Source organism: Mauremys mutica, chromosome 13, assembly GCF_020497125.1.
Source record: "Mauremys mutica isolate MM-2020 ecotype Southern chromosome 13, ASM2049712v1, whole genome shotgun sequence".
Lineage (NCBI taxonomy): Eukaryota > Metazoa > Chordata > Testudines > Geoemydidae > Mauremys > Mauremys mutica.
Window position 1 is genome coordinate 4625307 of NC_059084.1, and position 23637 is coordinate 4648943.

Genomic DNA, 23637 nt, shown 5'->3' on the forward strand with positions numbered 1-23637 from the left:
GGCAGGGCTGGAGCCCTAGCTGCTGCCTAGTCCTTTTCTGACGGTAGCCACTTAAATTTTCCTCTCTCCTAGCAAGAGACCTTGCTGACCACAGCTGCATTTCTCCACTGAGCCACTGCCCCAGCTGACAGTCTGTGGGTCACCACTACTCAGGCACCCAGAGGTGAATCACCACAGGGAGGGGGTGAGATCTCACCCAAGGCTTGAGAGCTTTGACTGTCCCTGATGAGCAAATTACATTGACATCAGGAGAAAGGAGCCTGCGAGTCCATGGATGCAGCAGTGGGTCCTGAGCAGAGTGGTCACGGTTTGACAGGATGGGCTCAGCACAGACGGCAGCAGGGCAGCTTCCTCATGCTGGCCTGCCCGTCCATGGAGATCCAGCCCTGCTGCCCGGGAGGGTGAAAGGGGAGTTTAATCTCCATGGGTCATCTAGGGCTTATGTACACAGAGCCGTAGCGCGTGGCAAGCTGAGGCTGTGTGAATCTGCTGCGCACTGACTGGCCAGGGGGTCCTGCTCTTGGGCACTACAAGTCCCCTAGCGCACGTTGACCTACTCCCACGTCAAGCAGCAGCGGGTCAAAGTGCACCAGGGACCTTTTAGTGCACGGCAGCAGGGTCCGCGCAGCCAGTTAGCGAGCTGCACATCCACACCCCTGCTTCCCGTGCACTAAGCTGCCATACGGACAAGCCTTCAGCCCTGGACGTCTCTGCCAACACTGCCAAGGGGAAGTGGGTCCCTATTAGTACAAACTGGATTGTGGGCACTTGGCAAACCCGGAACTTGACTGAAACCCACCAAACTCATTTTACAAAGGGGAGGGGGCCACTGAACTGCCCCCCAGGCACTCACAGTGTGGACTGAGCACTGGGGAAAGGACATTAAACGTCAGCTGCATCCTGGCCAGGAGGAGGCAGGATGAACACGCAGCTGGAACGAGATATTGCAAGTTTAAAGCCAGACGTGCGTACTGCATAGTGTCTTAGGGTCTGAGTCAAAGTCAATGGCAAGGCTCCCCAGGTCGTCAGTGCTCCTCAAGCACCAAAGGAAGTTACAGCCCGGTTGTAGCTGGTGGGGCTGGTTTCTAATGCTGCAGAATTAAATCAGAGGCCGAGACATTCAGCACAGAGAGACACGGTCCTCTCTTTGCACACAGTGACGCTGAGCTGGAGACACAAAGCAAAATGCTTCTGGCACCCTTAACTCAGCCTCTGATGACAGGAGTTTGTACTGGAAATGAAAGACCTGATGATGCTGAATTGCTGGTGTCAGCACCTTTTGCCTCCCTCCATGGAAACACTCCAGTGATGAGGCAGCACTGACTAGTCCCTTATCGTTAATAGCTAGTAATAACGAATACAGTGCCCCTGTGGGTCCACCTGCCGACTTCCTTCCACAACAGGCCACTCAGGACACTGGTGAGGCCTTTTGCAATGCTCCCCCAGTCCTGGCTGGAGCAAAATGCAGTAGGCCGCCACATGGCAGCTTTGTGGAGAAAGAACGCCGGGGCAGTCACTGCAGAGATGGGGCCAGAACCAAACCCCTGGACTGTGGGGGAGTTTGGTCCAGACTCTGGAGCTCAGGCAGGTACTGAATGCCATGCATCAAGTAAGCTTTAGCGTCAGTCTACAATGCAGTTGGAGGTGTGTGATTGCAGCTCTTTAATCTAGTTCGCCTGGGTACTAACAGCAGTGAAGACACGGCAGCATAGGCCGTACAAGCCGGCCTGGAAGCCTGGGTACATATTTGCATTCCTAGCTCGTGCGGCTGTCTTCACTGCTATTTTATCCAGGCTAGTTAGACAGAAGCTAGGCTGGGTACGTCTACCTGAGCTGCAATCACACCTCCAATTGCACTATCAACATTCCCTAAGGGGCAGGGGCGGCTCTAGGCATTTTGCCGCCCCAAGCACGGCAGGCAGGCTGCCTCCAGTCGTGCCTGCGGGAGGTCCGCCAAAGCCGCGGGACCAGCGGACTCTCCGCAGGCAAACCGCCGGAGGCAGCCTGCCTGCCGCCCTCGCGGCGCCGGCAAAGCGCCCCCCCGCGGCTTGCCGCCCCAAGGACGCGCTTGGCGTGCTGGGGCCTGGAGCCGCCCGTGCTAAGGGGACGCTGCAGCACGGTCTGTACAACACAGAGCCCATGTCCACTCCAGGTCCCCAGGCCTGCTCAGTGCAGGACACCAGCATGCACGCTGCTGATGCACCCACGGGCCACTGAACCCCAGCGGCAGGTGCAGCCTGCCCAGGGCCGCCCAGAGGATTCAGAAGGACCCCCCACCGCTGAATTGCTGACAATGACCTGGAGCGGAAGAAGCTCCGGGGGCTGGGCCCCGGGAGAGTGCTCCGGGGCCCCCGGAGCAAGTGAAGGACCCCGCTCCAGGGGCCCCGAAAAACTCTCATGGGGGCCCCTGCGGGGCCCAGGGCAAATTGCCCCTCTTGCCCCCCCTCTGGGCAGCCCTGAGCCTGCCTAATAAAAGTCCCACTTCTCTTTTCAGCTTCAAAGCCCTGCAAAAAAGAGAATTAACAATGCTTGCGGTGGGACAGGGAGAGGCAAGTCCCACTCCCCACCTCTGCTCCTTCCAAACGGTGGGTTTCTTTAAAGTCCCCGTTAAATAATCAGCTCTTAAATTCTGCAGGTTATGAACTCGTCATGAGAACGTAAAGCAAAATCAAGGGCCTGCTCTTGCGAGGTCCTGAGCTCCGCGGGAGAGACACTCCCCCAATGGGTTGGCAGGGTGCTCAGCACATTACAGGACCAGACTGGGAGAACAGACCTTCTCTTTCCCTGCTAGGCAGGCAAAAGGAGCGCGAGCTTGGAGATCAGAGCAAGCCAGAGCCTAGGACTGTGACACCTCATGCACTGGCCGGAGGTGGGGATTAGGGGAGAGCATGCTGGAAATGTGCTGGAATGGCCCCCTCTATCCCAAAGGGCCATTCAACAGTGCACATAGACGGCTAACGTCCCCTAAGAGGCGAGGGACGTGCACTCGTGACAGGCTGGTACCTGTGAGCCTTCGGTTCCCGGCTGCTGTAGGAGCTTGACGGTCCTGCCACCTGCTGACCTCTGACTCCGCCCGTCATGCCAGGTGAGGCTGCTGCCTGTGTTCCGCTGCAGACGGTAGTTGAGGTTTTCGGCCGATACCGTGTGCTCCAGGAGGTTCCGGCAGAAGCTGAAGTGCGTGGCAGCGGCTGGGGAGGAGAACGATTTAGATCAGAAAGACAACAAACATACCCCATGCACCAGTGTCCTCCCATAGCTGCCCAGATTGCACTATGCGCTGCTGCTCAAGAGACAGGACCGAGTCCACATCCTCCAGTCTTCTTCTCTGCCCCTGAGGCCAAAGGAGCTGGGAAGGATGTGGAAGTGCACCACATTGGCAAAGCCTGTGTTGCTTTCCCCTCCAGTAGAGAACAGCCTACTACTGCTACCTGCTCTTCGCTGCGGTGGCAGAAGTCTGTTCTACAAGTCCCAGATGCAAAACTCCATTGAGCACTCATGCAGGAGAGGGCTGTTGCTATGGCAGCGCTTGTGGCCAGGAGAAGGGCTTGCAGGGAGGACAGGGGTTATTTTCCAATAAGAAGCAGGTGAGGCTGTTCTAAAGGAAGGAAGCTTTGTCTGTGGGCTGCATAGGGAGCAGCTGCAGCATGTTAGCAAGCCCAGCTCTTCTGAAGGAACAGTAAATCAGCCCCAGTTCCTAGCGACCAGCTTTGGCTGCCAGCAGACAAGGCTGCAGGCACTTAAATGCACAACAACACCCAATGGGGCCACAGCCACTCATAAGGAACCGTGCACACGGGCTGCAGGAGCTCCCACCACAAATCCCAGCTCCGTTAGGAAATGGGCTGGCTATGGAGCTGCGTACCAGGGGCATCCCCAGGCACGTGGGCTGCTAAGCCCCTCGCTCAGCTGCGCTCGCTTTGGACGCAGGTGCTGCATCGGCGCCAATTCTGGAGGCTTTAACGTAGCGCTCCCCCGAGCCCAGGGCTGGCTAACTGGGTCCCCTGGGCCTGAAACCGCCACACACAGGCAAGACCATTACATTGAGTGTCCCAACAAATTAAGGCTTATTGGAGGGGAGTTTGCCCCAAGCAGCCATGTGACCAGCTAGGACCCGTTAACCCTTTAGAGGCTACAGCGCCTTAAACTCATTGGCACTGGCCTTCTGGCCTGCGGGGCCCCATGCTGTGCTGGGGGGTGGAGGAAGCAAAGAGGAGGTTGAGCAAAGAGCTGCCCCCCTTGCCAGTCCTAGGGGGAGGTGCAGTGTGGAGCTCTGAGTGTGACGGGACCCTCCAGCCGTGGTTGAGCTTTAGGCTGGCCTGGCCTGGCCTGCCCCACACATGCCGCTCTCCTGTGTGGGGGGAGGGGACGGAGTGCCTTTTTGCCGTATGGATCCCCTAAAACTTCTCCAGTCCGGGCACTGCCAGCAAAGACGTACCTTCCCCTGACGAAACGCCAGAGAGCTCTGCAGTGAGGAGCCCGCACGCCAGGGCTCGCAAGGGGGCAGGAGCAGCGTCTCGGACCGTCGCTGGGCAATCCTGGTGCATTTCCCAAGGGTATTTCAGCACCAAAATTGCTGAGGAGGCAACATCCCAGGGGCCGCGTGATCCGTGGAAACCACGCTCCAGTTCAGAGGGGCGGGAAGTAAAAATAGGAGGACAGGAAGAGAGGGGTGTGTGTGTGTGTGTGTGTGTGTGTGTGTGTGTGTGTGTGTGTGTAAGAGCCGTACACCTCTGCTCCCGAATCTGCCAGACAGGGTCTGTATAACCCAGGGTCTATATAACTCAGTGCTATGACCAGGCCCTTGTTACCGGCCGTTCCCAGAGCCGGACTTGAGGAGGGCTGGGGGGCCAGTGGGTAGAGCAGGACGGGCCTGTGTTGGCTGGCTGGCTGCTGGAGGATCGCGAGGGCTGGGGGTGCTGCCTCTTGCCACCTCGCGCCTGTGAAACCATCCTGTCTGTTCAGATGGCTGCTGTTACCATGGCAACAGATTCTGCGACCTGAGTAGCAGTGGGTCTGCGCTGTGGGCACTCCCAGCCCTACCCCAGTCCTGCTGCTAACCCCCCCGGCCCCAGCCACTTGATGCCAGCCCCCCCAGCCCCTCCCTTCCCACAGCCCAGCCCAGTTTTCCTTCAAAGGAAAACACCTGATGGAGGAACCCGTGCAGAGATTTCGGTAACTGTGTCATGATGGGAGGCCTCAAGCTTCTCATCGCTGCTGAGCCAGCGAAAGGCTGTGAGCAGCAGGCCGAAGCCCCGTGGGCTGAAGGAAGGGCAGGCGTGGTCTGAGAGTGCGCTGGCTCTGGGTACCCGTGTATGGGCTTTAGGGGCGTTTCGTCTGTGGGTGCTCATGCATGGGACTGCCCGTACCCCGACTCTGGGTGCATGGCGGATTTGCCTGTAGCATAGATATTACAATAGCAGAAGGTCGCACTACAAGCTGCAAAGGCACAGCCTTCGGGCTGGGCCCGAGTGACTCCGCATGGTCTCTCGTGATCCCATGGCACTGGTTGTTAGGAGCAGGGACATAAAGCATGATCCTTTGGCCAAATGCAAACATGGATTTTTATATTCTACTTCCCTGAAACACCCCCCCTCCCCCGCTGCAATTTCCAGTGACGACCGGATTCTTCTGTACCCTCTGCCCTAAGCTGTTGTGCAACATTTCAGTGTGCGTGCTACCTCCGAGGAGGCTGGCTGCATTTCAGCAGCCAGAGAGGTGATTCCTCAGTTGAGACACTTTGAAATTCTTGGCCAACGGTGCTATACAAGTGAAAACATTCCTCTTCTTCTTGGCTCAGCCCCTAACTCGTGCTCTTGTTCACAATGCCAGGAGACTCGGGATGGGAATGAAAAATGCAGCATCAGCTAGGACTTTCCATTGCCAGGCTGGGTCATACCCTGAATGCTGTTTAAATGTCTTCCTGCCCCCACCATTCCCTTATTTTCTCTTTAAAGAGAAGCGAACAGCCCGCAACCACAATTGCTTACGCCGGCTTGCTCTGATGAAATGAACAGAGCAGCCTGAGATGTTTGCCCACACAGTGCTAGCACCAGCAAAGCTTGCTTTGCCACCAATTTTCCAGCCAGCGAGTCACAAAGGGTCTGAGTCACCAGTTTGCTACACCAGTTTTATGCAAGTGTGTATTCACTGGGTTGGTCCTCAAATGCTGTAAATTGGGGTAGTTCCGCTGACTTCAAAGGAGCTACATTTTGCCAGTTTATGTGAGCTGAGTATCTGGCCCATTGCCTCCATAGAGTCGGACTGGTGTAACGGAGTGGTCAATCCATCCCATGGAGTTCTTTGGTAAAATTCCATCCACTCCCTCCTATCCCCAAACAATTCAGGGGTAAAGGAGATTTCTTGAGATTATAATGGAGCCCAGCAGACCCTGCCCATTTCCTCTTCCAAATCCTTATGAGACACCAATCAGAGCATTTACAGAAATGCCTGTGTGTCTGTGAATGTGTGATCACTTACACAGCTCTGAGTACATGCACACATGTGAACTTTGAACAGATATGTGGGCACACGCAGGTGTGAATTCACATCCGGCACATGTGCACGTGTGTGTGCATGCACTGGTAATGTGAGTACATGCACACAAAGGTGTATTTGCATGTGTGGGTGAATAACCACATGTATGTGCGAGCATGCCAGCATCTGCACATGCACGCCCATGGTGAGAAAGGAAAGTAACTGTGCTCATTCGGTATTGACCGTTCGGTTGCTCAGAAGCTTGGGCTATTCCATTTGTTCCAATTAAAATGTAAAATTTTCCTTTGTGGGGAAAGAAAATGAATCCTTCTGTAAGAATGAAGCGTCAGTACAAGAGTCACACACTCGTCTACTCTAGATAAAAGGCGGGAGGCTTGGCATAAGCCATGTGGATCCCACAAAGCAGGGACTAAGACAGGGGCGGGCAAACTTTTTGGCCTGAGGGCCGCATCGGGTTTTGTAAATTGTATGGAGGGCTAGTTAGGGGAGTGGGTTGAGGGCTGGTCTCCACCTCCTATCTGCTCTCCCCCCAGGACTGCTGACCCATCCCCCGTTTCCTGACAGCCCCTCTGGGACCCCTGCCCCATCCACACCCCACCCCGCTCCCTGTCCCCTGGACCCCCGCTGCCCCATCCAACCCCTCCTCTCATTCCTGACGGCCCCCCTGGGACCTCTGTCCCATCCAACCACCCCTTCTCCCTGTCCTCTGACTTCCCCCTGCTGCGCCATCCAACCCCCCTCCTTCCTGACTGCCCCCCAGGACCCCTATCCCCATTCAACCCCCCTTTTCTTCCCCCTGACCACCATCCACACCCCCTGACCACCACCCTGAACTCCTCTGCCCTCTATCCAACTCCCCTGCCCCCTTACTGTGCTGCCTGGAGCACCGGTGGCTGGCAGCGCTAGAGCCGCGCCGCCCGACTGGAGCCAGCCACGCCGCTGCCACCACCACGCAGCACAGAGACCGGGTCAGGCTGGGCTCTGCAGCTGCGCTGCCCCAGAAGCTCACAGCCCCACCGCCCAGAGCATTGTGCCCGCAGCAGAGCGAGCGAGCTGAGGCTGCAGGGGAGGGGCCGGGGGCTGGCCTCCCAGGCCAAGAGGTCGGGGGCCGGGCAGGATGGTCCCGTGGGCCGGATGTGGCCTGTGGGACGTCATTTGCCCACCCCTGGACTAAGATCTCACTGTTTAGACTACAATGAACAATCTGAAGCCACACAAAGGCAAGCTCCTTTCCAAGGATACCTGATGCACTGTAGGAATGAAAGGGTTCCAGAAAACCATCACTCCATTGGGCGCTAATATCTATAGGATCCCTAACTTGAAAAGAAAAATCAACCCTTGTGCAACAGGAAACTGAAGTCTAAGAAAATGCCACTCACTCAAATGATACGTTGTACAGAACTAAACCTATCCAAGGAGTAGAACGAGGAGTAATGGGATCACATTCAGCAGAGAGAAATATCAAACATTTCCTAAGAGTGAGAGTGATTAGGCTGTGAAATGGTCTCCTAAGGGATGAGGTGGAAATGCCATTGTCTGAGACATTTTAATCTGACTTAGGAACCTTTAGGGAACATACTGTGGAAAGCAATCTTACACTGGTCCCCAAGGGAGGAACTAAATGACCGAACAGCTTGAAAGGACTATGGATCTCTGAAAGGGAATATCCTCCTTTCATTAATTTTCAGAAATAGAGAAGAGCCCTCGTCAATTAATTACAACATAAGCCAGCTAAGAGAATAAGGGAAAATGGAATGGGAAACTGGCCTGATCTAAGAATGGGCTTGCTGAATGTATCTGCTCTTCATGAAGGTTCCGATGATGCCCTGGATCGTGAGAGGATATGGAATTATTGCTCGGTAAACCACTGCAACAATTCGCTTGTGATTACTTCTTCTGTTAATAGAACAAATGGAGTGGAGTCTTTCATGCAAATGCAACTGCATAGTGAAACCTGGTGCTCGGAGGCCGTGTAGGTACTTAGATAGAGAGCGAAGTCAAATCAGTGCAAGGGCCTAGCAACAGAGGCCACCCCACTGCAAAGAGGGGCCTGCTGGAGAAGCCAGTCACAGGTAAATACCAAAGGCATCAGTAACTGGGAACAATGAGAAGCCAACAGGACTGTTGTGAAGAAGTGCAGAGGTTCAGACGGAAAGGGCTATTTCATCATTCTGATGCCAGTGCTGTGTAATGTGACTTGGACATCACAGATGGGAGGGGACCTTTTCTCGAAGAAGAGCAGAGATGTAAATGCTGACTTCATCCACCAGTTATTAAGCATTATAAGATGGCCGTCACAGAAGTAAAAGCCCCATTGATGGCTGAACATTCCAAGCCAGGGTGATAGAGGTTACCAGCCGCCCTCAGAAACCCAAGAGCTAATTGACAAGTGTTTTGGGGTTTTCCCCTTTTAAAACAAAAGTATTATATAATAGACATGATGCACCTATGGATGGATTGCTTGGTCTAGAATCATTTGTCTTTATGGTCCCTCATTAGGGGGATATTAGATTCTAAAGCCATGCCATGTTTGGCTGCTTACCTCCTCTGCTGATGGGACTGTAATTCATGGATTCCAAGGGCAGAAGGGAGCATGCTGACCATCTGGTCTGACCTCCTGCATAACACAGGCCAGAGAACTTCCCCCAAATAATTCCTAGAGCAGATCCTTTGGATAAACATCCAATCTCGATTTAAAAATGGTCAGTGATTGAGAATCCACCAGGACCCTCTCTGTATATTGCTCCTGTGGTTAATTACTCTCACCATTAAAAATGTACGCCTCATTTCCAGTCTGAATTTGTCTAGCTTCAACTTCCAGGCATTGGATTGTGTTAGACCTTTCGCAGCTAGATTAAAGAGCCCATTATTAGCTAGCAGCTGGTCCTGCTGTTACCCTGAGGCTGTTGAAGATAGACAGCTCCACTGCAGGATGCCTCCAGTTTCGGTCATGTACTGTGTAATGACATTCACATACATACCCACAATGTGTGTGTTATTTACATATATAAAATTGGGTGTGTAAGGAGAAGCTGGCTTCAGCTTTCACCACAGCAGGACTAGCATCCCTTCTCATAATCATAGAATATCAGGGTTATAAGGGACCTCAGGAGGACATCTAGTCCAACCCCCTGCTCAAAGCAGGACCAATCCCCAGACAGATTTTTACCTCACTTCCCTAAGTGGCCCCCTCAAGGATTGAACTGACAACCCTGGGTTTAAGCAGGCCAATGCTCAAACCACTGAGCTATCCCTCCCCCCATAATACTTGCATTTAGTGTGGCATGTAGTACAGAAGGGGTACGCAGGGGAGCAGGGGTCCTGCTATGTTAAAGAACCCCTTTAGGGGTCCTGGCCTGAAGCTGAAAGACAGGGACCTGTTTCCAACGGTCATTATCCTGCATCCATCCCCACAGTATCTGAGGCTTGCACAGGAGCTCAGGTTGCTGTATTCAAACCTGGTCTGAGACGAGCCAACAGTGTCAGAGAGCAGGCAGCAGATGGGAGAAAGGCAAAAAATGAAAGCGCTCCGAATAAAGGCAGTGTACGAAGCGCCCCGACGGGTTCATGCTCCGATGGAGAGAGGCAGCCGTTGCATTATCCCAGAGCTCGGAGGCAGTTCTTTAGAAACCTTCTGCTCCCTTCTCCCAACCAGCCCTCGGGTTTCAACTCTCTGGTTACTCAACAGCACTTAGTTCTGCAGCCCAGGAGCAGAAGTCAAGGGGCCGCTCAGCGGGGGCCGGAGCCCATTCTTTCTAGAGCATGAGGGCTCCAGGTACAAGCAGGTCAGCAAGTCCTAGAAAGGACCAGCAGCTGAGCCAGCCCTAGCTTGTCCTTTCAGGACCCCACTGTACCGGGTCACACTGGCGGCAATGGAAAAGATTTCCTGTCTTTGCACAGTCAAGTACCGAGGCCAAGCCCAGTGGGGCCCTGATCCATGACTCTCATACTCTACAGTAAATACAGTGATAAATCCGCACAGATGAATGCTCGACAGCAGAGCCACAAAACCAAAAGCATCAACCGATTTCCTCCTACGATGACCCTACAGGAACGAATTCAAAAATCAGCCAGGCCTTTGTCTCCTTCTGCACTGGCTATAACTCCCTTTGCTTAGGCTGCCCCGGGCCCACTTCTCCAGAGCCAGTGTTTGCAGAAACGCCTCTGCCCACCTCCACACAAACACAAAGAGGCATGACCCCATCCCTTCCTGTTCTCAGACACATCTCGCTGCCGGTGCAAGTCAGCAGAGCTCCACTGACTTCAATGGAGCACCAGCCTTTTTACACCAACAGGGAACTGGGCCCTTGCACCGCAGGGGTTCGCCAGACCCAGCCTTCCCGGCTTGCACTGCATTTTGGAGCCGTGGGAGAGGGATGGTCGCCCTGGCTGCAGCCTCAGAAGAGGATGAACGAATGAGAATGAGCCAGCGCTGGGGGAGTCCCTTCTGCCCTCAGACCTCTGCCATACCTGACTGACTCCTGCTGATCAGCGCTTCAGCCCTCCTGCCAATATGCAGCACTCAGGACCCTCTGCTTGTTCTGCAAACTGGGCAGCGCCCCAGCCAATCAGCAATGCAGAGAGGAGGATTAAGACCCTGGCATTCTTTATACACAGCACTCGCCTGCTGACAGCACAGCCAAAGCTCCCCCCATGTCATTGTCCTTAGATAATCCCCCCTTCTATCCCCCACCCCCAGCCCCCTCGCTAAGCTCCTTCATTTACATGGCCAGGGAGTGACACAGAAGGGCAGAATGTAAACTACTCTGAAAAGGGCTTAACCGCTACCACTAGACCTAAATATCTGCCTGTCGCCCCTTCTAATCCTGTGTCAAGTGGAGATTTCAACGGGCTTGAATATGCGGAGGTGAAATTCTCCAAGAGGGGAAGGAGCCTTGTTCGGTGCATCTACTCAGCAGCTCCTCAGTGGAGACAAAGCTGCCAGTGGAAACGCAAATTGACAAATAAAATTGAGGGTAAGGGCCTGTGGAAATTCTGTATGTCACAGTTCAGTGGTCACCAGCTGCCTGTGCTGTTTGGAAAGCGGAACTCATCTGAGAATTAGGAAAGCGACACTAGCCGCGGGGCTAAACTACAGGAGATCCAAGTTCTGCTCTTGGCTCGATCCCAGACTTGCTGAATGCGCCTGGGTAAGTCACTGATCATCTCCGTGCCTCCGTTTCCCCACGTTACACTCTTCATTTTACTCCCCTGGGATGTTGTGCGTAGAGCTGAATCAGTAACGCTGGGCTGGAACAGTTTTCCATTAGAAAAACGCAGTTCCCCCATCGAAGGGCTTTGCTAAAATCATGTGGATTTCACCAAAATTTAATTCAGAGGAAAATAAAAGGGGAGGAGGTGAGTTTGATTATTTCAATTTTTCCTTTCCAAATACCACTTAGTTTCCAGTTGTTAAAGAGATCTGCGCACAAAGCAGCTCTTTTGGCAATTTTGCTTCCATGGAGAATTTTAACATGTGTAGGGTTTGTTCCAAATCAGAATGAAATCGAATTCTGAAATCGCAAAATCCTCCTGGAGACGGAATCTCTGTCCTCCGCCCATCTCTCGTGGTATGGCCTCACTGGTTCAGGCCACCGCGTACTGGCATCATGGAGCCCAGGGTGGGCGGGGAGCAGGGGGGCTGGAACAATTTGTATAGTGGGGGTGCTTGGAGTCATTGAACCAAACTGTAAACCCTGTACATGATGGAAACCACTTCAAGCCAGGGGGTGCGGCAGCACCCCTAATTCCAGCACCTATAGTGGGGATTGTCTTAGAGCTGCACCGTACTGTCCCAGAGGGAGACCTTCTCATTGCAGCACAATGCCACCAGGAGCCGAGCTCTGTGGCAGTCACTAAAGTGGAGCAGTCCTTGCACTCAGGGACATACCTGGAGTGACCAGGTGTGCAAAGAGCAAAGGTGCATTTCCTCCTCCTAGCCCTGAGCAGAGGCTCGTCCAAACGGGGCAGTGAGAGAGGCTGGGATGGAAGGCGCTACAGAAACACCGAGTATTAATCGTCATTTTTACTCACTGCTTGCAAGACTTTGGCTCCTTTACTTAGCAGGCATGTATGAAACACACAGAGAGAAAAAGGTAGGACACTTTAATCTTCTCAGCTTTCTGCCTCCCTCTCCTGTATTAATGGAGCTCATCCCATCTCTTTATGGAGCATTTCCTATCCCCAAAGCACCGGGTCAAGTCTTGGACCCGTGGGCAGAGCCTGAGGCTGCGTCTATACTCGGAGCGCTTTGCTGGGATGGGAACACAGGCATACAGCACCGGCAAAGTGCTCCTAGTGTAGACCCAGCTATACCGGCCAAGCCATGCTTCTACTGGTATTGCTAATTCCATCCGTCTATCCCCAAGTGAAACAAGCTTGGAAGCAGAGCTTTGCCAGTATAACTGTGTCTACAAGAGGGGTTTCTGCTGGCCTGCGGTGGGGGTGGGGGGGTGTCAAACCTCTTCACACCACTGAGCGACACAGCTATGCCAGCAGAAGTCGGTAGTGTAGACACAGCCTGCCAGGGAGCCTCAGCCTGGGGACTTCAGCTGGGTTCAAAGGGATATAACCTTTCTCCTCCACCAACCCAATGCCATGGGACACCCATGTCCCCTGTGCTCCCCCACATCCAGGCCAGTCACCAGATCACTTGCTGCGCCTGTGCTGCTCCCGTTCTCACCCCAAATCCCTCTGCCCGCAGCCTTCTCCGCAGCAGTCAGAGGCCAAGTTCTTCACTCACATATGGCACGGGGCAGTGCGGGGGGAGTCCTCCTGCCCTGTATGGGCCTTCTGCAGCCTGGCAACATACCCTGCTTTGGGGGCCACCTACAGACCCAGGATCCTCCCCCTGCCCCCTCACTCTCATAAGGCAGGCAAATATCATTATCTCCACTTCACAGATAAAATGAGGTGTCCAAGGCCATAGACACAGGGAGTTCCTGTCAGAGATGGAGTGACAGCTCAGGAGTTCCTGTCTCCTATGCATCTCCACGTACCCACATGTACTTTACACTTACCTCACCTGGTCTATTCTTCCTATACAATCTCACTCTGCTGCCTTACCCCTCTTAAAATGCTATTTGGCTTCAGCTATGGAAAGTTGATGATTCTTCCAAGCCTACCTGTTTCCCACCACACTTCCTTTCCTAAAAAAATAATACTCATGATCTGTTCCTTCACCTCAGAGCAGGGATCTCTCCTCGCTTTATGGAGTTCTTGCCATTTCAAAACATCTCTGCTGGGGTCAGTCAACCAATCATTTGCCTACAATGAAACTCGGCAATAAAAAAAACTTGTAAATTATTCTCTTTGATTTATTGTCTTTTTGTAATCATAATAATACTTAGCACTTCTAGAGCAGCTTCCAGCCAAAGATTAAAAAACACTTGACTAACATTAATTAAATATTGCAACACCTTTGGGAGCTAAATACAAAGAGGGAAGCTGAGGCAGCAAGATTAAGTAATTTTCATAGGGTCTCACAGCAATTCAGGAGCAGAAGTGGGAATAGAACCCAGGACGCCTCCTGACTTCCAGTCCTGTGCTCTGTGGGATAGAGCTCACTCCCCTTAAACAGCTAGAGGTGAGCAAATAACTCATTTTTCAGTTTGGGGCTGAACCAAAAAAATCTGAAAAAATTCATTTCAGGTTGAACAAAATGTTTTGTTTAACCCAAAGTGAAGTTTTGGTTTCAGATCATTTCTGAGTGTCTCATTCTTTTTCTTTCTTTCTTTCTTTCTTTCTTTAATTTAGCTAAGTATTGAAACAAGATGCTGTTTTGAAACAAAAAAGTCAACGTGAAACACTGAAAAGAAAAATCAAAAGGTTTCATTTCAAAATGAACTTTTGACAAATAAAAAAAACCCCTCCTTATTTTTTTCCTGCGTGAAACTATTTGTCAAATGTGATCCAAATTCATGAATAGTTTTGGTGACCTGAAAAATGCCTTTTTCAGTAAATTTACTATTCTCCCCCCCAAAAAATAAAAAAAATAAAATAAAAAAAATTCACCGAGTTCTACCCAGAAGGCCTGAATTCCAGTTCTAACCTGGCCTCTCCAGTCTAATCACTAGACAACATCCCCCCCCCCCCGCAGTCACTTTTAACACTAGCTACGTCTTGATGAAAAATAGATGTTACACAAGTTCAATGCAACAACAGTTACTAGTGGGCAGGGGAGGAGAGGAAAATGTATGATTTCTGAATCCTCCACAACAGATCCCACTGTTCAGTCCAGGACCTGAAAACACTGAATGAGACAGACAGTCAGTGGCAGTGTCTCAGGGTAGGAAGTGCCTAGTGTTTTGAATCGGATGCAGTTTGATCGCTACCTGCTGCTATCAATTTGCTTGGAACAGACTTGAGATGTCAGTTTTGCCAACCCACTTGCAGAAGTTACCAACCACCCCTTGAGAGAGAAATTTCAAGCAGCCAAATTCATATCAAAAGCATACAAATTAGGAGCAAGATTACCATCACCTGGCAAAGAGGAAGGATTGCCCAGTGGTTAGACAACTAGCCTAGGACCTAAGAATACGTCCACAGTGCAATGAAACACCTGCAGCTGGCCCACATCTGCTGACTCAGACTTGCAGGGCTCGGCTATAAAATTGCACGTAGACATCCAGGCTTGGGCTAGCGCCCGGCCTCTGGAACCCTGCAAAGGGAGCAGTCCCAGAGCCCAGGCTCCAGCCTGAGCCTAGATGTCTATACGGCAATTTTATAGCCCCGCAGCTAAAGCCCAGTCAGCTGACACAGGCCAGCCACAGGCGTCTCATTCAATGTAGACGTATCCGGACAGTCCCAGGTTCAGTTCCCTGCTCTGCCACAGATTTCCTATGTGACGTCGGATAAATCATTGAGCCTCAGGTCCCCAGCTATAAAGTGGCCTTGTCTGCCTGACCTCCCAGGGCTGTTGTGAGGATAAATATCTGAAAGATTAGAGGCACTCAGATGCTATGGGAATAGGTGCCTTTTCAGTGCAAAATAAAAATGGCAGATCTCTGTAGGGATCCAGCTCTCCCTATGCAGATCTAGAAAAGCAGAAGTCAGCACACAAGTTAGAGAGGTGAATTTTGCCTCAGGAAAATAAGCTCCATTTAAAATGTGAGAGTGACTTTGCCGTTCATGAAAAGGAAGAGGTAATACCCAGAGAAAGGCAGATAATTCCTACATGCACTGCAGCCCTGCTAGTCCATACCCAGTGCACCTCAGTCTTGTCCTGCGACACTCCTGCTATTTCAATCTTCCCTTCACCTCCAGAGATAGCCCCTTTGATGCACCTGTTTCCTCTCTCAATTGCCAATGCTTCTGAACTGTGCCAGACTTCACGGGGGTTTACAGACTGGGACAAACGTCAATAAGGGGTCTAAGTATGGGGCCATAAAACTTATTTCAGAGTCTCTTATTTAAAAAAAAAAAGCCCAAAGCAACTAATTCAAACACATACAAAACACAAAGGCACGGCCTTTGCATCTACTTTGTGTGCAGTTACTGCGGCTGTGTGCAGTGATACGTGCATGTGCAAGTTAGGAGTGCACAAACGTCTCTTTCACACACAATTCTGGGAAATCTGGGCCCCAAAATCTTGAACTTCCTCAGAGAAGAAGGATGGGTCCAGTAGTCAGCGTGCTAGGCAGGCTATGGGAGACTTGGGATCAGCTCCTGCTAGGCCACACCATCCTCTATGACTCTGGCCAAATCACCTAGTCTCTTGGTGCCTCACTTCCCATCTGGGGATAATAGCACTTTCATCTCATTGGGTGCTGTGAGGAGTAAAGACTGTGATGTGCACAGATACTATGGAGACGGGGCTCACATAAGTACCTACAATCGATTATACCCAGTAGCAGAAATGCTAAGCTTCATACAGTGCCTTAGAGAAGTGCGCTTTATGACAAACAAAAACCGTTTGTCATTTTGCTGCATTTCCAACTTCCCCATGGTAAAGAGACATTTAGCACCTAATAGTGCAAGAAACTAGCCTGCAATCAAGAAGATGGATTTGTGGTTCAGATTAACTAGAGGCTCATTGCATTTCCTTCATTGCTTGCAGCAGGAAAAGAAAAAAAAACAAATTAAGGTTCTTCTGGGGCTTCTTAGGACCGGTGAATAAATCACATCGTTCACTCATGGAATGGGTCACCAGAAGTCCTGCCTGGCCTTTGACCATGTGAACCACAAAATAAATTGGCCTTCGTGTTATTTTACTTTTCCCCGTAGCTGATCTTAGAATGCTGTAAAGGATGGAGAGTTCCACTCGACCCTCCGGGAGAGATTCCTGGGCACCGGGGCGTGAGTGATGTGGCTCCCCTGAGACGAGTGGTTCATAACACATCGGATCATTGACCCGCCGAATTATGACATGGCCTTGCCCCAGCCCAAGCTTCAGTGCAACATATGGCTCATATCCTACCCTCCGCTGTATCCAGAGATCCCCACTGGCTTCAGGGAAATGACATGCCTTTAAAGGGGCGGCTTGACACCAATGAACCAATTCATTTCTATTGTCAATGACGTTACACTATGGCCCATTAAGGGTGTATCAGGACCTTGGATTATGCCAATCCCAATAGTCCAAAATGTCTTCCTCTAAAGCGCGCTCATTGAATAGTTACATTGTCAATATTATTTTGTTATGTTAAAATTAATTTACATCGAGAGATCAGGCCAATGCCTTTCCCTGCTGGTAGAAGAGAGCAAAGAAAACAAACTGCACCTGTTTCCTGCACTGAATTCTGAGGTTTGGTTTGAAAATTAAAGCTAGGAGCCAGGTGAGGTGCAAGGAGTGACAGGGACAAACGAGAACGGGCCTGTTCCTGTAAGTGACACGAGTGCAATCCAGCCGAAAGTTAGTGCTAAAATAGAGCCGCTTGATTAGCTGCAAATTTCAGAAGATTTCCCACCAGGCCAGAACTAGAAGGCACCCGGCGAGGCTGCAGGCACACCAAGCGGAGATAGGCACTACCAGGATGTGCTGGTTTTGAGTGACAATGTATCTGTATACGTCTGGGACAGATACTCTTTCAAAGGCCCTGACAATTAGATAGAACATTGGTGTTTCATTCCACCCAGAACAAAGCTACAGAAAATCTAGTCACCGAGGGTCACATGCGGCCAGGCGCTCAGGACCATGGGAGTTGCTAGTGCTCAGTATGTGTCAGGATTCCGCCCCGAGGTCTTGTTCCTTCCTTGCCTGAAGTCAGTGATTAGGCTGCTGCATTAGGGAGGGCCGATCTATAGACTCTGCATCCAAGTCTTTTGAAAGAGCAGCCTTTGTCCGCTGGGTCTGCGGGGAGTCCTAAATAATACCTGGCACTTACAGGGACCTTTCATCTGGGGATGTCAAAGCACTTTACAAACATTCCTCTAGCTTCACAACACCCTGGGAGGGAGGGAAGTGTCATCACAGAGGGGTGAAGTGTCTGAAGGATGCCCAGCCAGCCGGGGCGAGTTGCAGAAGGTGGAAGATGCCCTGGACAAGCCTGACTCGGAACAGCCCGACGTGCCCAGACAAAGGAGAGCAGATGTTAGCTAAAGCTGCCACATTCCCCTGGGGCCGTTCACGGGAGGCAAACTTTTAGCACCAGGGGGTAGGGCGGCTCCTGGGAACTGCCCCGCCTGGATGTGAGAGCGGAGCCGGGGGGGAGCCCCAGCCTACAGCGCGTGGAAACCGGCCCCTGGGGCTCTCCTCTGCGAGCCCTTCCAGCCCACTGCACCGAGGCGAGACAATTGCCTCCTTGGCCTTCTACCCCCAGGCGACCGAGGTCTCTCTCCTCCCGGGATCGTATCGCTCCAGCGAACACGCGCTTCTCCAGCTGACCCCCCTCGCCCCCAGGGGTCCAGCCCCAAACAAAGCGGGGTCCGGCACCCCGAGCCGAGCCGCAGCCCCTCCCTGGCACTCACTTCCCTGCTCAGCGCACGGGCCAGGCGCCCACCTGCCTCCACCTCCCGCCCCGTCTCATCCTGCCTCCCCAGCGCGCCTCGCAGACCCAGGGGCGCCTGGAAGGGGCTCAAGACACCCCGCCCAGCGGGGGCTCTGCAGCACCGGGGCCGATGCCTGCAAGTTCTGGCGGCTCAGATAAAGGAAGCGGGGGGGACCCCAGGTTGAAAGCTCGCGAGCCTCCCTCCACCTGGTGCATCATCCCACGGAGAGCCAGAGCCAGAGCCAGCGCCAGCCCGGGGTCTGCCCGCTCCCGCCCCTAGCATGTGGCTTGGGAAGAAAGCAAGAGCATCCCCAGCGCCCCCCCCCCCCCGCCCTTTACCTTCCATCTCTTTCGGGTCGCCGCAGCTCATTTTCAGAGCCCCATCTCGGCCTCGCGGGGGGCTGAGCTTGGCTCGGAGGTCGGCGAACATCAGGCGCCCGGCTCCTCGCGGGAGAAGGAGAACCTAGCCCGGCTCCTCCGGCTCGGCTGCCCCGGGTCCAGCCACGGCCGCCTCCCTCGGGGCGTGTGTGCATCCAGCCAGGCGCTCGCTTCTCCCCTGCCCCCGGGGGGGTCCCACTTCGGGGGCTATGGATCCGCCTGCCCAGCCCCTGGCCTGTGTGGCCCCGGGCTGAGAGCCCCCCGACGCGGCTGGCTGGAGGGAGGATGCACAGGCGCCCGCATGCCAGCAAGGTCACCAGGGCGATGTCCCAGCCGCCCCCGGCCCCGTCTGCTTGGCCGATCCGGCTCGGGGAGCAGCCTGGCGGCGGGAGCCGGTCGGTCCCCAGGCAGCCGCCCTCCCTCTGCGCTTGCCGGTCCGTCAACAGCTGGTTGCAGGGTCCGCGGGCTCCGGTCCGGAGAGGTCAGGGGGCCGCCCGGCCGGGTCTCCCTCCCGCCGGAGCGCCGGGGTCCGCCCAGCCCGCCGGGGTGCGGTGCCGTGGTCTGGCGGATCTCCTCTGCGGCTGTGCGCTCCCTTCCCTCGCTCGCCCTGCGGGGCGCTGGTAGGTTTCACTCCGCCACATGTGCCGCCGCCGCGGCTGCTGCTTTCATCCTGGCTCGGCGCTCGATCCCGGCGGACCAGGGAAAGCTGCTCCGTTTCCAGCTGATTAGCCCCCTCTCGTGCGCCGCCTTCTCCGGCCGACCCCCTCAGGGCACCAGCGGCCACACCGAGCCCCAGGTATCCTCCGGGCTCCCAGGCGTGACTCCCCGGGAGCGGGGACGAGACACGCCCACTTCCCCTCCGCACACGGTTTCACCTGGGCTGGGAGGCGCCGCTTTGAAGGACAGGACCTTGGCGGGGGCGTCGTGCGAGGGGCTGGTCTGCCAGGCCACCCGCTAATTTGCAGATCATTAGGGAAGCCCGGTCAGTTAACCGTCAAGGAGCGCTTGGCCAGGGGGCCGTGCCCAAATGACTGCGAGAGAGGCAGACGGGAAGATACAAACAAAATATTTCTACCCCATCAAGCACGGGGGGGTGGGGGTGCGTGAAAACCAATCATCCTGCTGCGCTGCATGGCGTAGCATAGCATAGCCGGGCAAAACACTGGCAGTTAATCCTCAGAGCTACTGGAAACTAACCCCCCTTCCCATCCATTCTCTTCACGGCACAAAGCCTCTGTTATCTCCCTCGAGATCCAAAAAGACCTACAGGATGTACATACCTGGAAGTTTGCGCAGCTCCTTGACAAGGTGCTATGAAGTGCAATGAGGAGTGAATAGTTTCTACTGATCTATGCAACAAAGGAATCCTGCAAGCGTCGGGGGGGATATTTCACAAAGGCCTCTGTAACAGAAGCAAGGACTGAGCATTTCTGGCATGTAGGTTCCTAGCTTTTACTGTGTTTTCCTGAGCAGTCTGCATTCAGCTGCGAAGCAGTGATACTGATAAAGCACCTTGATACACACTGCAGCACATGGCTTTTATTAATACTGGTTATAAACCAATCTCATTATGGCATAAGATCCATTCAGATCAACGGGACTTAGACCCATAAGTGTCTCAGGAACGTTTAAAAACGGGGTTAGACCCCTAGGCACGTCCCAAAGTTTTACATGGTGATTAATAAATGCGACACCATATTAACCTTAGCCAGAGATCTCAAACCTGCCCAACCCCACCCCCCAAACCCGTAACCCCACCCCTCCCAACAGTAATGCTAGACCAGGATCACCCACCAGCCCCAAACCGCACCCTAAGGGGCCACCAACCAGCCCCTACGCTAAGCGTAGAGTGAGGAAACCTGCCGACCCCAACCCTGACATTAGGCTGAGGCTACCAAGGGGACCCAACCAAAACCCTGACAAAGGTTGACCAACTGTTCCAAACTACAACCCTAGACTGAGGCCAGCGACTGATGCCACATGAGCAGAGCAATAATCAGACCTCAACCCTGTCAGTAGCCTGGAACCACTAGCCATCTCAGACCCTAGCCTGGAGCCACCTATTCAGCCATCACATAACCCTAGCTTGGTGCCACTGATTGACCTCAAACATAACTCTAGACTGGGGGGCCCTGCTTTGGCCCCAACCCCAGCTCCAGCATGGGAAACTCCACCATTATCAACAGCACCTCCACCACTACCTCTTGGCCAAATAGCCCCACCCTAAACATAGCCAGGGACCACAACAGGCCCCAACCCTAACCATACTCAAGGATGCCATACCAGCCCCAACCTAGTCTGAGTACAGGGCCCCCTACCAGCCAACCACTGTCCCTAACCCAGAGAGCCCTACTAGACTCATCCCTAACCCTACAATCCCCATCCCAAGGACTCATACTGACCCCAGCTTTAACCCTGGGCCAGTGAGCCCTGGGGTACCCAACCCTACCAGCACCAACCCCGACTTTAGCCTGGGGACCTCTCCTGGCCCCACCCTTCACCTCCGACATTGTCCAGCCAGGGAGCCCAGCTCATAGAGAAAAATGGAGGCACAAGACACCAGAACGGCCATTTCCATGAGCCACCGTGGTGCCTTTGCCAAGCGGAAATGTTCTGGTTTTCAGAAGTTGAACTTTTTTTTTGTTTTTCAGAAACCATGAAACTGTTATCTACATGTGGGCTCCGAGCCTACCACCACCTACACACTGAAGTCAATGGGGCTATTCGCAAATGTCAAGTTAAACATGAGCGTAAGTCTTTGCAAGATCAGGGCCTAGGGTTTGGAGGGAGTTTGTCCCAAGTTTCCTATCATCATTACTACCCACAGAGCTGAACTGGAGATTGCAATCCTGGGAGCAGCAGCACAGACCGTTCTAACCACCTGCCAGGTTAGATTAGGTCCCAAGAGCTGCTTGACATCCCATCTACACCAGCAGGGTTGCTACCAGCATTCCTTTCCCACCGCAGGTAATGCTGTTGGGGAATATGGGTAAAGGAAGCTTTCTGTAGATATCTCCCCCTCTGTTTACAGACCCTATTATCTGTTACTTTTTAAATCCCAGTAGTTTAAGGCTCTGTCTGCACACCATGTCCACAGTCTTCTAAGAGAACTGTGTTTAAAAAATGGATCTGGGGAGAAAGAAGCTAACACCATTGGAAAAATGCTTGCAGACCAAGCCAGACCGTCTTTATTACAAAATAAGTGCTGCCCTGTTCTGAATTCATACTGTTCGCACTGTTCTAGCAGCAATCAGGGTTCTCAGGGGAAGTTCTAACAAGTTTGTGGGCACAGGGCTTGGAATGCCTTTTACATCAACCCCATTCTATGAAATGAAAAGCTAGGGTCCTTTCTTGAATGCCTTGACGTCAGTGGGAGGTTCAGCTGCAATCCAGGACTGTGTCTCTGTAGAGCAGCATTTCACTAACCTGTAATTTCATTTTATTTCTCCGTAATGTTCCTTATCTAAGAAGCTGCTGGAACGAAGGACCAGTGTGCAGCACCGAGAAGCAAACAAGCGTTGGAACAAGAACTCGGCGTGCATACACTCTGGGCTCTTGTATTATAAACCTAACCCCAGTTTCAGAGGTAGCCAGATGCCTGCCAGTGGTGAAGTGTCTCTTACACACTTCCTATATAAAACTGCGTCACACAACTGTAAGCAATCGCTCTGAGATGAGAGCGATCAGAGAACGTCTGACCCTAAAAATACATTGCTCAGAGGTGCCAATTCAGAAACAAATAATAACAAATAAAGAATAATAATAAATTAATAATAATTCTGGACATTTTTAAAGTTAGATGATCTTTTAAAATGGAAGTTTGCTATTTTCAGTCACATTCTCTCACTCCAGTAAAGCAAATGGCTGTTTGCTCCAGTGAAATGTTGCAGACGGTCAGGACTCAGTTTCTAGGTAAATCCCCTCCTCCATCTTAAAAAGGAGCAGTGAGCTGATCAAGGTATTTTGGATGGTTGCTTTCATATTTTCGTCTTCCTCCTCCAGAGTCTCAGCTCCAAGCCACTTCTATTGGGGCAAGGTAATCAGCACTGCCAATCCCAGCATTCCCGCTGTCATGAGACCCAGCCCCTAAAATCATGAGATTAAAAAAAACCCCACTCCTGATTTTTAGGCCAAAGAATAAATCCTGGTTTTGGGTCTGACCCCACTAGGTTCCTGTAACCGCCACTCACTCCCTCTGGCAGGCTCCCAGAGCTCCCCATTCCTGCAGCTCTCAATCTCCTGGCCAGCTCACACAGACACCCAGAGCCCAAATCCCCTGGCAGGTTCCCAGAGCGTGCCCCCCCACCCCCATGATCCCAGTCTCCTCACTTCCCTGGTGGGCTCCAGCAGCTGCCCCGTCTCCAGTCTGCAAGGGAGGGGACTTCCTCTGGCCCTTACTCCCGTGAGCTATCCCTTCCCGGCCTGCAGCGGAGGGTGAGTGCTACCAGCATGGAGAGAGGGGCCATTTCTGAAGCTCTGCCTCAGTACCGCAAGGCAGCAGAGTGGCTTCTAGCAGGAGAAATGGCAGGTGGCGCAAGCAGAATTCCTTGGCGCCTGTGTTTTAGTGACAGCCCCCCCAAGATCAGCTCTGAATTGCTATTCAGAGTTGACATTATAGTGTAATTAAGAACAGCCCAGTTGGAAGGAGCCATGACCAGCCAGAGACGAGCAGGGATGGGGTCAGTATGGTACCTATGCATCCAGGGGCGGCTCTAGGATTTGCGCTGCCCCAAGCAGGACGGCACGCCGCGGGGGGCGCTCTGGCGGTCGCCGGTCCCGCGGCTCCGGTGGACCTCCTGCAGACGTGCCTGCGGAGGGTCCACTGGTCCCGTGGGAC

The 23637-nt window shown here is 53.0% G+C and overlaps 1 protein-coding gene across 4 annotated transcripts in view; it reads right to left on the reverse strand.

The window, feature by feature from the left end:
• SAMD10 (sterile alpha motif domain containing 10) overlaps positions 1-19819 on the reverse strand; it is a 56350-nt gene extending 36531 nt beyond the window's left edge. For 3 of the 4 annotated variants that reach the window (XM_044986167.1, XM_044986168.1, XM_044986170.1), the window contains exons 1-2: positions 4436-5062; positions 3004-3188 (exon numbers count right to left, since the gene is read on the reverse strand). In XM_044986167.1, the coding sequence (XP_044842102.1) occupies positions 3004-3188; positions 4436-4544 (294 nt within the window). In that variant the 5' untranslated portion in view covers positions 4545-5062. Of the gene's footprint in view, positions 1-3003; positions 3189-4435; positions 5063-18761 lie in introns of those variants that run through there. The other variant, XM_044986169.1, reaches the window with a different exon arrangement.
• Between the last annotated feature and the right edge of the window lie 3818 nt (positions 19820-23637).